The 14944-nt window shown below is 42.5% G+C and overlaps 1 protein-coding gene across 10 annotated transcripts in view; it reads right to left on the bottom strand.

Annotated features, from left to right (window-relative positions):
• Positions 1 to 14944, bottom strand: part of myrf (myelin regulatory factor) — a 266399-nt gene that overhangs the window by 54133 nt on the left and 197322 nt on the right. For all 10 annotated transcript variants that reach the window (XM_073049333.1, XM_073049337.1, XM_073049334.1 and 7 more), the window contains 3 exons: positions 13011 to 13134; positions 3760 to 3955; positions 682 to 758 (listed from right to left, as the gene is read on the bottom strand). In XM_073049333.1, coding sequence (XP_072905434.1) covers positions 682 to 758; positions 3760 to 3955; positions 13011 to 13134 — 397 coding nt within the window. The remainder of the gene's footprint in view (positions 1 to 681; positions 759 to 3759; positions 3956 to 13010; positions 13135 to 14944) is intronic.

Raw genomic sequence — 14944 nt, 5'->3', positions numbered from 1 at the left:
TTTATTACACCGAATTCAAAATGCTGGAAATAGTCAGCAAGTTAAACAGCATCAACTTGAACAACGAACTCTATTTCTCACTCCACAGTTGCTGCCAAACGTGATTAGAATTTCCAGCATTTTTTTGTTTTTACTTCTACTTCTGGCATCTGTGACATTTTGCTATTGGAGTTTAACATACGCCTTGTGCTCCTTACACCACCTTCATATTACAGAAAACAAGCCAGGTTATTATTGCTTGCACTTAATTTTTTTTTATCTGAATAGATTTAAGAAGCCCATAGACAGTGATGGACAGTATATAACTATAGGAAAGGCTTGGACTTTCTTTGCTCCTTATCCAACACACACACACACACACATATATATCTATATATATACATACATACACACACACACACACACATATATATATATCAACATTCCAAATACAATGCTTGATGAAAGAACCAGGAGAATTTACCACTGGTATTCAAATAATTTTGTCAACAGTTCAGGCAGAAGATACAACTTTCAGATACAACTTAAACAAATGGTGAGCTCAAATTTTTGTATTGGCTTAATACCCAAATCCTCTGACTGAGCCAAACGGATATCTTGAAGCATACATGAAAGCGACCCCAATGATTGGGTGGTTTGATACCTAAAGAACACAATAACACCTGTATGAGTTGTACTCACGTGACAGGATTGAAGGGCCGCTTGCTGCGGTCTGACTGTGACTGCTCAATATTGATGCTCTGGTTCAATGCCTCCAACTACCAAACAAAAGAATAAAAAGATCATTCCCTACTGTTGTTATAATTTTACTGTTCTCTAAAGTACATCTCAATTCTACTCAGAGTGTAAAGTCAGAAATGTATTTGAAACGGTGCCAAGATGACTGTCTTCTTTGCCTTCAAGGAGATGGGTTTCCTAAAGGTTGATTTGTAAAGTTTTTAATAAATACTCTATCTTTCATTTTTCATAAGAAACAATTAAGGCAGTTTGCAATGGCCAATGAGTAGCACAATTGCCTTTGTTTCCTGACAATGTGAATTGAAATTAGAGGACTCCTTTGATAGAAACTGAAAACATAAAAACATCTGCCTTGGTCCTGAAGACAGGTCATATTTTTGACATCTACATCTAAGCTAACACCCATACACTTGGATCCTCAGATCAGGTGGCCAGTTTGTACAATGAAGCCATACACTGAGATTGACGGAGCTCTTCCAGTGCGACGTGCATTCTTCAAGCTATTTGCAGGCAATCAGCCACATCTCTGCCCACAGTTCCGAACTTTATTATATTTATTTATGAGAAAGCCAGTGCAGCATCATCACAACCTCAGCCTGAGAACTTAGAAATTTTTAATGTCCAATGATTTAGAAGCAGCTTCTTCGCCTCCATCATCAGATTTCTGAGCAGTCCATGAATCTATAAACACTAACTTCTTAAAATTTTTTTGCATTATTTACTTATTTTTGTAACTTACAGAATTTTATGTTTTTGCACCATACGACAAAGTTCACATCATGTGACAGTAATAAGTTGATGGAGAAAATCGTGAGAGGCAGGATTTATGAACATTTGGAGAGGCATAACATGATTAGGAATAGTCAGCATGGCTTTGTCAAAGGCAGGTCGTGCCTTACGAGCCTGATTGAATTTTCTGAGGATGTGACTAAACACATTGATGAAGGTAGAGTCATAGATGTAGTGTATATGGATTTCAGCAAGGCATTTGACAAGGTACCCCATGCAAGGCTTATTGAAAAAGTAAGGAGACATGGGATCCAAAGGGACATTGCTTTGTGGTTCCAGAACTGGCTTACCCACAGAAGGCAAAGAGTGGTTGATGGGTCATATTCTGCATGGAGGTTGGTCACCAGTGGAATGCCTCAGGGATCTGTTCTGAGACCCTTAATCTTCGTGATTTTTATAAATGACCTGGATGGGGAAGTGGAGGGATGGGTTAGAAAATTTGCTGATGACACAAAGGTTGGGGGTGTTGTGAATAGTGTGGAGGGCTGTCAGAGGTCACAGCAGGACATCGAGAGAATGCAAAACCGGGCTGAGAAGTGGCAGATGGGAGTTCAACCAGATAAATGTGAAGTGGTTCGTTTTAGTAGGTCAAATATAATGGCAGAATATAGTATTAATGGTAAGACTCTTGGCAGTGTGGAGGATCAGAGGGATCTTGGGGTCCGAGTCCATAGGACACTCAAAGCAGCTGCACAGGTTGACTCTGTGGTTAAGAAGGCATACGGTGCATTGGCCTTCATCAATCGTGGGATTGAGTTTAGGAGCTGAGAGGTAACGTTACAGCTATATAGGACCCTGGTCAGACGTCACTTGGAGTACTGTGCTCAGTTTTGGTCGCCTCACAGGAAGGATGTGGAAGCCATAGAAAGGGTGCAGAGGAGATTTACAAAGATGTTACCTGGATTGGGGAGCATGCCTTATGAGAATAGGTTGAGTGAACTTGGCCTTTTTTCCTTGGAGAGAGGGAGGATGAGAGGTGACCTGATAGAGTTGTATAAGATGATGAGAGGCATTGATTGTGTGGATAGTCAGAGGCTTTTTCCCAGGTCTGAAGTGGCTAGCACGAGAGAGCACAGTTTTAAGGTGCTTGGAAGTAGATACAGAGGAAATGTCAGGGGTAAGTTTTTTACACAGAGGGTGGTGAAGGTGTGGAATGGGCTGCCGGTGACAGTGGTGGAGGCGGATATGATAGAGTCTTTTAAGAGACTCCTGGACAGGTACATGGAGCATGGAAAAATGGAGGGTTATGGGTAACCCTAGGTAATTTCTAAGGTAAGGATATGTTTGGCACAGCTTTGTGGGCCAAAGAGCCTGTATTGTGCTGTAGGTTTTCTATGTTCTGTATGTTTCTATAATAAATCTGATCCTGAGCTGAACCTTACAGATGTAGTTGGCTTCCATTGGCCTGATGTTGGGTAGCCAGGATCCAGTTCGTTGGTTCCAGACTGAGGAGAGTTGCAATGGCCTATTTTAGTTAAACTTCTTCAGTTAAATTTATAATCTTAATTTTCTCTCAGCTCTTCCTTAAACATTTGATTTGCTCCACAACTGGTGCACTACAGTTGCACTCTCTTGTGTACAAAGCACATTGCTCATCCTAGAATGCATCTTCTAAATCCGCTAGTATGTAAAAATGTAATTGCAGCAGGTACACGGAATCATCACCTTACATCCGTGTCCCAGGTTCAGAAAGATGTTACCATTTATCATTCTCAATGGGACAAAGTCACATAACTTCCCGCATGACTGCTTTGGCAGGAGCCTTCAGTATGTGGAGTGCAATCATTCAGTGGGTGGCTCATCACCACCTTTCGAAGGATATGCAATAAATGCATTGCCTTCCTGATGGCATCCAGCTCGAACAAACAAGATAAGGTACCTATGTAGGCAATAGAATGATATCAGATTGATTTAGTGCAAGTGCAGAAGTAGCTGGGAAGTGGATATTGCAATCCTCCCACCATTTGGCCTTTAATTAGATGCCAGCTTGCTTTATATTCATTCAATTGCTAAGCTCATAATGTTCAACAGTAGCCAGCTAACGACTCCTCTGTTGTGAAAGTATACTAAACTGGACCATTACCAAATCTGGGCAACTACATTTCAAAGCTAATTCTTCTTCCACACATTGGTAAAATTGGCAAAGGAGAAAAGATACATCCAAGGACTAAAATACAGCTGGTACAAAAGCCAGCCTACTCCACTCCCCCCCCAGCATCAAGTCTCACCAACCTTTACTCCGTGCAATTTCAGGAAGAAGAAATCAATTGGTTTGAGCCCCTCGGGAGTTCTGACATATTTCGGGTCGCCCATCATGCCAACATAAACAGTGACCTGGAAATGGTTCTTCTTTTGGCAAACAAAAGCATCATCAGGCACAGAGAAGTTAAAGCCTTTGTCAGCATCTACTCTGTAGCTAGGATTGGGTCTGTAAAAGAAGGGATAAAATTCAGAAGAGAAACTACTATCAGCTTATATGCAACCACAGGCATTTAATCATGACTTCCATTATAAAATCTATTTTCCAAAAAAAGGGCTGAATTTTTCACTTTCTGTAGTGTATGAATTAGTAGAGACCTCGAAGTCTTGTCAAGCAGTGGATTTTCAAAAGGCTACACAATGGTAAACAGATGTGCAAAGTCAAAAGAGTTATGGAGGAAGAGGACACAAGACTAGTTGTGAGGAAAATATACCTAGAGAGAATTAGAGGACCAAAGAGGGAACCTAATTCAGTATCAGAGGAAGGCAAGGCTATGGGAGCTGTATGAAGATAAGGCAGAGATGATTCATTCAATGCACCATGACAATGGGAATCACTCCAGGGCTGTGGCAAATAGAACAAAATCATTAAGACTCTGAGATCTGTACTAATGCATGGCTACCTGACAACAGCCAATTATACAGGAATGTTGGGTTTTAACTTTGCCAGAATATTTGGCTCAAATCAGGTGGGTTGTGTTCATGATGTCCAAACTCATCTCCTTATCCAGCTTCGAGCAGTCAGTTTTGTATTTCGACATGGGTCCTCTGCATCTAATCAATCGGGGGGAAAAATACAATTGTTGGGATTAGCTCAAGTACCTAAACCAACCACAATTTTAAACAACAACACACACAAAATGCTGGTGAAACGCAGCCGGCCAGGCAGCATCTATAGGGAGAAGCGCTGTCGACGTTTCGGGCCGAGACCCTTCATCAGGTTCCACCAGCATTTTGTGTGTGTTGTTGTTTGAATTTCCAGCATCTGCAGATTTCCTCGTGTTTACAATTTTAAACAAATGAGAGGTTGCAAAAGTTATGGAGAAATGGTCAAATTAACAAAAGGATGTAAAAGTTATTTGTGGGATTTGCATTCGATATTGCAATGCTTCAGCATATTCAATCTTTCCAGCTGGTGAGAATGAAATCTCTCAAGTTCTGGGTGCGTCCTTTTCTGCCAATTATTTATTAATATGTTCTGGATACAATAGCTGAAGGCCCATGCTCCATAGACCAGCTAATGAATTTTTAAAGTTCTGATGTGTAACTGACCCTTCTTTATGAATAACAACTCAGAACATGTCTCTCATTAATTTGATGTGTGAGTTAGTATATGGTGTTTCTTATCAGATTAAACAAAAACTTCCTGGTTTCAATAAGAGGCTGATCTACGAAACCAAATTTACAAGTGGGCATCAAGCTGAAATACACCTACTGCGTGAAAATAATGTGGAAGAAAAGAATCATAATTTATTGACAGCTTGTCACGAGCACAATGACTCTTGTCTCTTTAAGCTAGCCTCCTTCCTCGCTCCCCACCTTTTTACTCTGGCACCCTTCCCCTTCCATTTCAGCTCTGCTGAAGGGTCTCGGCCCAAAACGCCGACTGTTTATTCATTTCCATAGATGTTGCCTGACCTGCTGCTGAATTCCTCCAGCATTTTGAGTGTGTTCCTTTGGATTTCCAGCACCTGCAGAATTTTTCATGTTCATGATTCTTGTTTCTTTCTCTTTTAGCAATACATCCAGTTTAGCCCAGAAACTCGATGAAGTGCCTGTGTGTAAATTCCTGGCTCTTGATTTGTGCTTTTCCACTAAAGATCGTTGAAACCGTGTGGAAGCAAGGCACGGTGCCTGCTCTGAAATAGTATTGGATTGACTGCACAGATGAATGCCATCTTTAAAAGAGCTAGAGTCCTGACCTTTGTAAACCATAAGTGATATTTCTGAGTCAACGTGAATAAGTAATCAGGATCTAGTTTCCTTCCTCTTGCTGAGCGTGAGGATCCTGTGACCAAGATGAGCTTTGTGGATCATCGAGGCTCAGACTTTAAGTCAAAACTGTATTATAAAGATATCCAGTTTTACTGGCAGATGTTGCGCAGATCAAAAACAATCTGTGGTGACATTCGGTGATGTATGGGTTACAGTAAATTAGAAAGGCTGTAAGATGCCCCTGTGCAGTTTCACACTGAGCAGCTGCTAAATTAATAGCATGGAGCTTTTTAATCTTATTCTATGTTGTTTTGTAGTATTCTTTCCTGCTGTTAATGCACTAAAGTGAAATGGGAATGTAACCTCAAACCTCTGGACATGAATCTCCTTGGATGCAGCATCCTCTAAAGCAGTCACCCCAAAGCTTCATCACTTTCACTAGGCAAAACCCTAACCTTACCACAGCAAATCATTCATAAGCAATCTGAATGAACGGTCAATTCTATTCCCAACCATTTCACATCCAGCATAAACCAAGCACATGTATTATATAAGGAGAAACACTCTAGAGTTTGAGTTAAAGATTGGAGTTTAGTGCTACAAGTTTGAGGTCCTCTCTCAGTTTTGGGTAGGAGAGTGGGTAATGGACAGAGGTGAGGGATTGCTTAAAGTAGAAGAGTTAAAATAATTGAGGTGCAATTGATTGTCAGTTTGTGAATAAACCATATACAGAGTAATTGACAATGCTATTGAGTGATACTGCACCCACAAAAATGCAAGGAATGTAACTACAGCAGGTTCATGACTAGTTGCTAGGAAACTAAACTCAATATTCCCCACATTAGGCAAGAAATCACAACTCCAATGGGAATGTTTAAACTCACATTTAAACACACGTCAGCAACAGACAGCTCTGAGCATGTGTTTTCTGTCAATCAGCAGCAGAACAGAATTCCAACCCCAAGAAAAATACAGCTAGGTCATCAAATAGCTCCATGGATGGGGCCACATTCACCAGTGACCCACACCCAGGAATTTACATTCACCCATTTGTCATACTGGATACTTCCATTCACTCTATGAATGGCTTTCTCTTCAGCTTACTTCAACTATTTTGTCTTATTTCAATACTGATTGCAGCTTTCAATCCTTCAACTCAGAAGCTTTTTAAAAGGCGTCCTGACCCTGAGCAGAATTAGATTATCCCGAGTTTGTGTGGCTGCTGCTGAAGCCCTGTGGCTGTTTCTGGCAATCGAGTGGCACGGTAGAGTAGTGGTTAGCACAACACCTTACAGTACCAGCAACCTAGGTTCAATTCCCGCCACTGTCTCTAAGGAGTTTGTATGTTCCCCCCGTGATCGCGTGGGTTTCCTCCGGGTGCTCCGGTTTCCTCCCACAGTCCCAAGACGTACCGGTTGGTAGGTTAATTGGTCATTGTAACAACTGTCTAGTGATTAGGCTAGGATTAAATTGGGGTTACTACATCCCGCAGTTCGAAGGGATGGAAGAGACTACTCTGCACTGTATCTCAACAAACAAACAAACAAACAAATAAATAAATTCTGGTTACGGGACTTTTGGAGGCGGAGCAAATTCAAGATGGTGCTAAGCAGTGACTCCTTTGCTTGGATCTTCAGAAACAGCTCTATTTCTATCTTTGATATCTCTTTTTTTTCTTTGCAAGGTTGTTTTGAAGATCCTGACCTGGAGCTACACTCTGACATCAGTTCTTTGTGGGACTGGGACCTGCTCTCTGGGCCTCACGACCGGCCAGTTTTTGATATCCCAAGGACGCGGCCTGGAAAACCAGCACACCTTCAGGGTTCCAGATCATTGTGGCTGATTCTAGTCCGGTGCCCCCGACTGAAGCGTCACGGGAGATCACGGAACATCAGCAGCAGCGGGAAAGCTGCCAGGGGATGTGTGTGGGGCCGACTCTCTGGGCGTGGAGCTCGGAAAAAGCGACGCAACAGACGCTTTCCGTCCTAAATCAATGAATTGGTTGTTATGTCTCCCCTCTTGCTGTGAAATGGGGACATCTCTTTTTCCCTTATTAGGGAGAGGGAGCCTGTGGTATGTCGAGTTACTGGGTGAGTGAGTAGTTTTTGGGGTACTGCAAGTCTGTGTCTTTATTGATGCTTTGCTGCACGCCTGAGTGTTCATTGGGGAGGACCCTATGCCTTTTTGCTGGTGGGGTTGGTGGGGGGGGTCGTTGCCTTGCTGCTACTTGTGTGTGAGAGGGGAGGGGGAGCTGGTGGGGGCTTCAGGGTTCTAACGTCTTAGCTGTCAAAGAAGAAGGATTTCAGGATGTATATTGTATACATTTCTCTGACATTAAATGTACATATTGAAACCTACTGAGGTTTTGTGCAGCTTGCCTGCATCTCCAAATCAGCTCCTGTGCATGTTCTATACGGAAAGAATTCAGTTTCCTCTACTCCAGCATTATATGGCTTTGTTATATCTTCAAGCATGAACACAGTGAGCGTGTTTAAAGTAGCAAGTGAACTGTCAGCCTGACCCAAGTATTCTCTGAGCCCTGATGCTGCTGCATATGTTCAGCAGTTCAGCCACAGCACAGAAAACTGTTGTACTTGCGGTTAAAAAAATCCTTCTCAATCATCTTTTGCTGAGTCACAAACAAGAGAAAATCTGCAGATGCTGGAAATTCTTCTTACTCTTATTCTCATTTTTCTTCCCAGTCCTGATGAAGGGTCTTGGCCTGAAACGTCGGCTGTTTTCCATAGATGCTGCCTGGCTGGTGCATTCCTCCAGCATTTGGTGTGTGTTGCCTGAAGATCTGCAGATGCTGGAAATCAAGCACAACAAGTGCCACACCTGCCCCTACACCTCCTCCTCCTCCCTCACTACCATTCAGGGCCCCAAAGAGTCCTTACAGATGAGGTGACATTTCACCTGTGAATCCATTTGGGTCATATACTGTGTACAGTGCTCCCGATGTTGCCTGTATGTCGGTGAGACCCAACGTAAATTGGGGGACCATTTCGCCAAGCACCTACGGTTTGTCCATCAGAAAAAGCGTGATCTCCTGGTGGCCACTCATTTTAAATCTACTTCTCATTCCCATCCCAGCATATCTGATCGTGGCTTCCTCTACTGCTGTGATGAGCCACACTCAGGTTGGAGGAACAACACCATATATTCCGTCTGGGAAGCCTTTAACCTGACGGCATGAATATCGATTTCTCGCACCCAGTAAAAACGCCCCCTCCCTTCTCTTTCACCATTCCCCATTCCCATTTCCCTCTCTTACCTTATCTACTTAGCTGATCAACACCTCCCTCTGGTGCTCCATCCCCTTCCCTCTCAGAAGGGGAAATCTGAGAGGAGAGGACAGAAAGCCATGGAAATTTCCCCTTCTCCAGCCCTTTATCTCTTTCACCAATCGACTTCCCAGCTCTTTACTTCCTCCCCGCCTCCCAGTTTCACCTATCACCTACTACCTTGTACTTCTTCCTCCCCTCTCACCTTCTGACTCGGACTTTGCGCCCCCTTTTCCCCGCTCCTGGTGAAGGGTCTCTGCCCGAAACATCACCTGTTAACTCTTTTCCATAGATGCTGACTGGCCTGCTGAGTTCCTCCAGGGTTTTGTGTGTAAATCTTTTGCTGGGTGTTTGTAGATGGGATTTGGAGCACGTGCCATGGCTCTGAGCCCCAATGTGATAAACTTTAATCAACGACTCTGACAGCAACGAGGAGCAGCCGCATGGAACCTCTGAGCAACAAGATCAGACAGTCCTGACTGTGCTGGGGAACTCGTACACTGACCAAGAAAGGTGGAGAGGCAGAGAAAGGGGAAATAAAAGGAGGAAGGAAGGAAGAGGAAAGGAAAAAAGGGCAGTGTAAGCAAAGGATAGGAAAAAGAGATGAGAAGCAACAGATGAGGAGAGATATTAGTGGTAGAAAAATAAAGGTTGAAAGATAGAGAGCAAGAATGAAGGAAGTTATTAACAATCAATTTTGCTTCAGTCAGCAGGTAGCAAAGCTTGATAATATATTTTCATAAACTTTACCCACAGAGACATCTGACCTTTCACTATACCCTGGATTGAACACTGCATCCAATGTCATTCCATAAATAGCTCTGCCAATGGACTAGGTACACTCTATCTAGTCCTTCAGCAAAGCTGGCATATTAAGTACCATCAACACACACAAAATGCTGGTGGAACACAGGGTCCTGACGAAGGGTCTCGGCCCAAAACATCAACAGTGCTTCTCCCTATAGATGCTGCCTGGCCTGCTGTGTTCCACCAGCATTTTGTGTGTGTTGTTGTTTGAATTTCCAGCATCTGCAGATTTCCTCGTGTTTGCATATTAAGTACCATCCCCATTTTTTTCAATAGGGTTGCCAACATTACTCTGAAAAGTTAAGGCCAACTCACCTTGATTTCCTTATTTCTCACATTTTAAAAATGTATTTATGTGTTCCATTAACTAACAGCAGCTTTGTGGGCTTTGTGAATATTGATCATTTTTACTGTCTTTCAGAACTTTTGGTGGCTACCCAAATATGATGTTGCACATTCCTTGAAAAAATGGTGCAGAAGTGTGCTGAATCTGGCCCACATTTTCTGATTACTGTCCATACTGCGGCTGCCTCTGAATTTTCGGGGCCCTGTTGCCCCTAAGGTTTCACCCCAGTTGCCCTGTGAAACACAGTGAGCTGCAGGCAGCAGAAAGCTAAGCCCCTACCTGTGAACTCTCGAAGACAGATCTTTGGGAGTCTGTCCAGAAGTAATGGTGTAGGGGTAGTGAGAAGAGAATCCGTGTTGAAGGAGTCCTGGTTATGAACAGTTGGTTTTGAAAAAGTTTTTTATTTTTCTGAAAATTTTATTGTATAGTGCAGAATAGGTCCTTCGAGCCATGTTGTCCAGTGTCCCCCAATTTAATCCTAGCCTAATCACAGGACAATTTACATTGACCAATTAACCTACCGACTAAGACATCTTTGGATTGTGAGAACCGGAGCACCCAGAGGAAACTCACGCGGTCACGGGGAGAATGGACAAATTCCTTACAGGCAGCGGTGACCCTTACTGGGTCACCTGTACTGTAAGGCGTTGTGCTAATCACTACACTACCATGCCACCTCATGGAATCAACAGAGTTTCACTGAGCTGAACAATTGATGTCATCGGTGGACAAATAACGTAGTGCAAAAAAATACAGGTTTGGAAGATGAGCACTGCGGTAACCATGGCTGCAACTGATGGGACAAGGAGATGATGAAAAGAGAGAAACTGAGTTCTGTGGTTCAAATAAAATGTATAATAAACAAACTCAACAGTTTCCTTTAGTGATGTTGTATAAACTATTGTGTTAGATTCTATCACTAACTCACATCTCATTTATTTTCTTTATAAACTGTCCCATTTCCTCTCAGAGATCTCAGTTTAACCCTTTCCTCCATTTCTTTGATTATATGGCATATGGACATTTAGTACTGCACCCCCTCCCCCTCTGCCTTGCCACTTGTCCTTGAAAACATGGTGCTAAGCTTCCTTTCTGAAACACTGCCGCCTTTATATCAAGAATCTCCCACACTAGAGGTCAAGAGTTCTGGAATATTCCCCCATTATTTTATGCCTGCCTGTTTATTGTCCAAATTGAAAAATTTTTAAAAAATTGGACCATATGCAACTCAGAGAGGGTATACAAATAATCTTATTTGTCGAATTTGCAACTGCCCACTCCTTTAATAGATTGTGGTGCCTTAATGTGCTATTGTCTCTGTAAACTTCTGGAATTTAATTTCTCTTTGAAAAGGTAAAAGAGCAAGAGTAATTTTTATCATGGTAGTTGCAGCCTAATGTGACATGAGGAAGCACGGCCAAAGCAGTAAATGTAGCTGAATATTTCTAAGCAACCGAACAAGGTTTGGTCAAACGTTTTTAAAACAACCTGATATAATAATCACTGTGATTAAAGTTATTGGTCAGAAGCAATGAGCACTGCCAGAATTATGTCACTTGCAGAATCTTTGCAATTGTTCATTGTGAAACTGTGCAATCAGCAAGGGTTTAATTCTGCACCACCCCCACCCCTCACCTTCCCTGTCCCCTAACTAATCCTCAGGAATTTAAGGAGTTGCAGGGTGAAGCCACTCCTTGGGATCTGCTGATTGCTCACTGCCAATTCCTTTTCATTCATCATTTCTAGACACTGTCTCCAGCTTTCAGAGAACTTCCTAACTTAATCTCAAAATGTGTCATTTTTTGATTAGTCTAAGTGCTTGAAAATAGAATTTATTTTCCACTCAATATCAGCTTCAGGATGACCAGATCACATAGAATTCAGGATTAGAAGAGCATCAAACTCCCTTTTTCACACAATTCCTGCAAATACTCTTAGAAAACCGAACCCTGTTCCTGTGTGAGAATTGTTTCTGTTCCTCTCACCAGCAATCCTGTGGCTTCTCTCAGTTGAAATGCCAGTCCGATACAAATTAATCCTGAATTAGAGTCAACCGCTTTTTCATGCCAAAGTGCTCAGATTGAGACAGTCCAGTTTACAGACAGTGGCCACTCTGTTAGGTACAGTGTGTATTTCTGTACGTTCGTGGTCTTCTGCTGCTGTCAACCACCCACTGCAAGGCTCGATGTGTTGTGTGTTCTGCACACCACTGTTGTAAAGCGTGGTTATTTGAGTTACTGCTCCTACCTGTCGGCTTGAACCGATCCAACTGTTCTCCTCTGACCTCTCATTAACAAGGCACTTTCACCCATAGAACTGCTGCTCTCTGGAGAGTTTTGTTATTTGCACCATTCCCTGTAAACTCTGGGGACTGTTGTGCACGAAAATCCCAGGAGATCAGCAGTTTCTGAGATACTCAAACCATCCCATCAGACACCAACAATCATTCCTGTCAAAATCACTTAAATCACATTTGTTTCCCCACTATGATGTTAGGTCTGAACAACAACTGAACCTCATGCCTGTACACTTCTATGCATTGAGTTGCTGCCTCCATAATTGTCTGATTAGATATTTGCACTAATGATCAGATGAACAGTTGTGTCTAATAAATGCATCGCTTTGTGTGCTACAGTCAGCCTTAAGAGGAACCTTTCATTCATTCTGGCAGAGTTTAAACTTGGTGTCAACGGTGAAAGGCTACAATCAAAAAGACCATACTTAATATTTATTTCAGCCTTGTTTTCTTAAAGTGTTAATACTTGCGAGATTATAATACATGCTAGTAAATCAGTATTCTGACTCACCAGATAAGTTAACGGTTGCAATAGGATTACAATGCCAATACTCACAGATCTTTGCAGTTGGCATCACAGAGAGTGGTCCATTTGTTCTGCTGGTGTGGCTGCCATTTTATACACTGGTAGTTGGGATCCAGATAAGAGCCATTCAGGCTGTCGTTGTCTTGCATTAACCCTGAGAGCCAATGGGGAGAAAGAGCATTGGTATGAATTTCAGCCAGGATGGAAATGTTCTCTTAAATCACTGAACCCTGTTCTCCAAAGATGAAAGTCCTAGACAGTGAGACTCAAACCTTCTCCCAATGGTACAGTCAGCAGCTCCCTGCACAGAGGCATTGCCTACCAGGACTCCCGCTGGCCAATCCATCAATATCCAGAAGAAAGGGAACAAGCAGTCAATGGACACCACTAGCAAGGTGATGCAAGGATCAGTAACTCTGGACACCCCTGGACCACCCATGCTCAATTCCCCAAACATCCAAAGAGGTGCTGCGAGGAAAAAACAGTGGCCAAAACTGGTACTCTGACTGGCAGGGACACAATAATGGATTCTCTCAAGCAGGGGTTCCCAACGGACCCCTTGCTTAATGGTGTTAATCCATGGCATAAAAAAGGTACATACAGTTTTACTCAGCCTGGATCCTATCATATTCATTTTTTCCCCCTCTCTGTATCTAAGTGTTAAGGATATTCATTTTTGATTAAACCAAATGTTCAAAACACGTCTGTATCTTCATGGAACCATTCTGTCAACATTGTTTTTCTACAACTATCTTCACTGGTTATCTTTGGACGCTCTTTTAAGAAGAGGGACAAGGCATCTGTGTATTTTGAGATCTTTATAACAATTCTGTTGGAAATTCTATGTGGGAGAGACATATGTGATCATAATATGATAAGTTTTTATCTGCAACTTGAGAAGGATAAGGGCAGCTTGGAGGTGTCAGTGTTGCAGTTGAACAGGGGAAACTATGGAGCCATGAGGGAGGAGCTGGCCGAAGTTGACTGGATGGATATCCTATCAGAAAAGACAGTGGAACAGCAATGGCAGGTATTCTTGGGAATAATGCACAAGGTGCAAAATCAGTTCATCCCCCGGAAAAGGAAGGATTCAAAGGGGGGAAAGGGGCCACAGTGGTTGACAAAGGAAGTCAGAGATTGCATAGCATTAAAAAAAAAGGAAGTATGACAGAGCTAAGGTGAGTGGGAGGACAGATGATTGGGAAGTTTTTAAGGAACAACAGAACTTAACTAAAAAGGCAATACGGGGAGAAAAAATGAGGTATGAACGCAAGCTAGCCAGGAATATAAAGGAAGATAGCAAAAGCTTTTTTAGGTATGTGAAAAGAAAGAAGATAGTTAAGAACAATGTTGAGCCCTTGAAGAATGAATTGGGTGAAATTGTTTTGGAAAACAGTGAAATGGCAGAAGAATTTAATGAGTACTTTAGATCTGTTTTCACTAAGGAAGACACAAGCAATCTCCCAGATGTATGGATGGGCCAAGGACATAGGGTAACAGAGGAAATGAAACAGATTGACATTAGGAAGGAAACGGTGATGAGTAGACTGATGGGACTGAAGGCTGACAAATCCCCAGGTCCAGATGGTCTGCAACCTAGGGTACTAAAGGAGGTGGCCCTGGAAATTGTGGATGCATTGGTAATCATTTTCCAGTGTTCCTTAGATTCAGGATCAGTTCCTGAGGATTGGAGAATGGCTAATGTTATCCCACTTTTTAAGAAAGGAGGGAGGGAGAAAACAGAGAACTATCGACCTGTCAGCCTGACATTGGTGGTGGGGAAGATGCTAGAGTCCATTATTAAGGATGAAATAGTGGCATATCTAGATAGCAGTGATAGGATTGGGCCGAGCCAGCATGGATTTACCAAGGGTAAATCATGCTTGACTAATCTGTTGGAGTTTTTCGAGGATGTAACCAGGAAGATAGACGGGGGAGATCCAGTGGATGTAGTGTACCTCGAT

Source organism: Hemitrygon akajei, chromosome 6, assembly GCF_048418815.1.
Source record: "Hemitrygon akajei chromosome 6, sHemAka1.3, whole genome shotgun sequence".
NCBI classification, from domain to species: domain Eukaryota; kingdom Metazoa; phylum Chordata; class Chondrichthyes; order Myliobatiformes; family Dasyatidae; genus Hemitrygon; species Hemitrygon akajei.
This window is presented reverse-complemented; position numbering and strand designations above follow the sequence as displayed.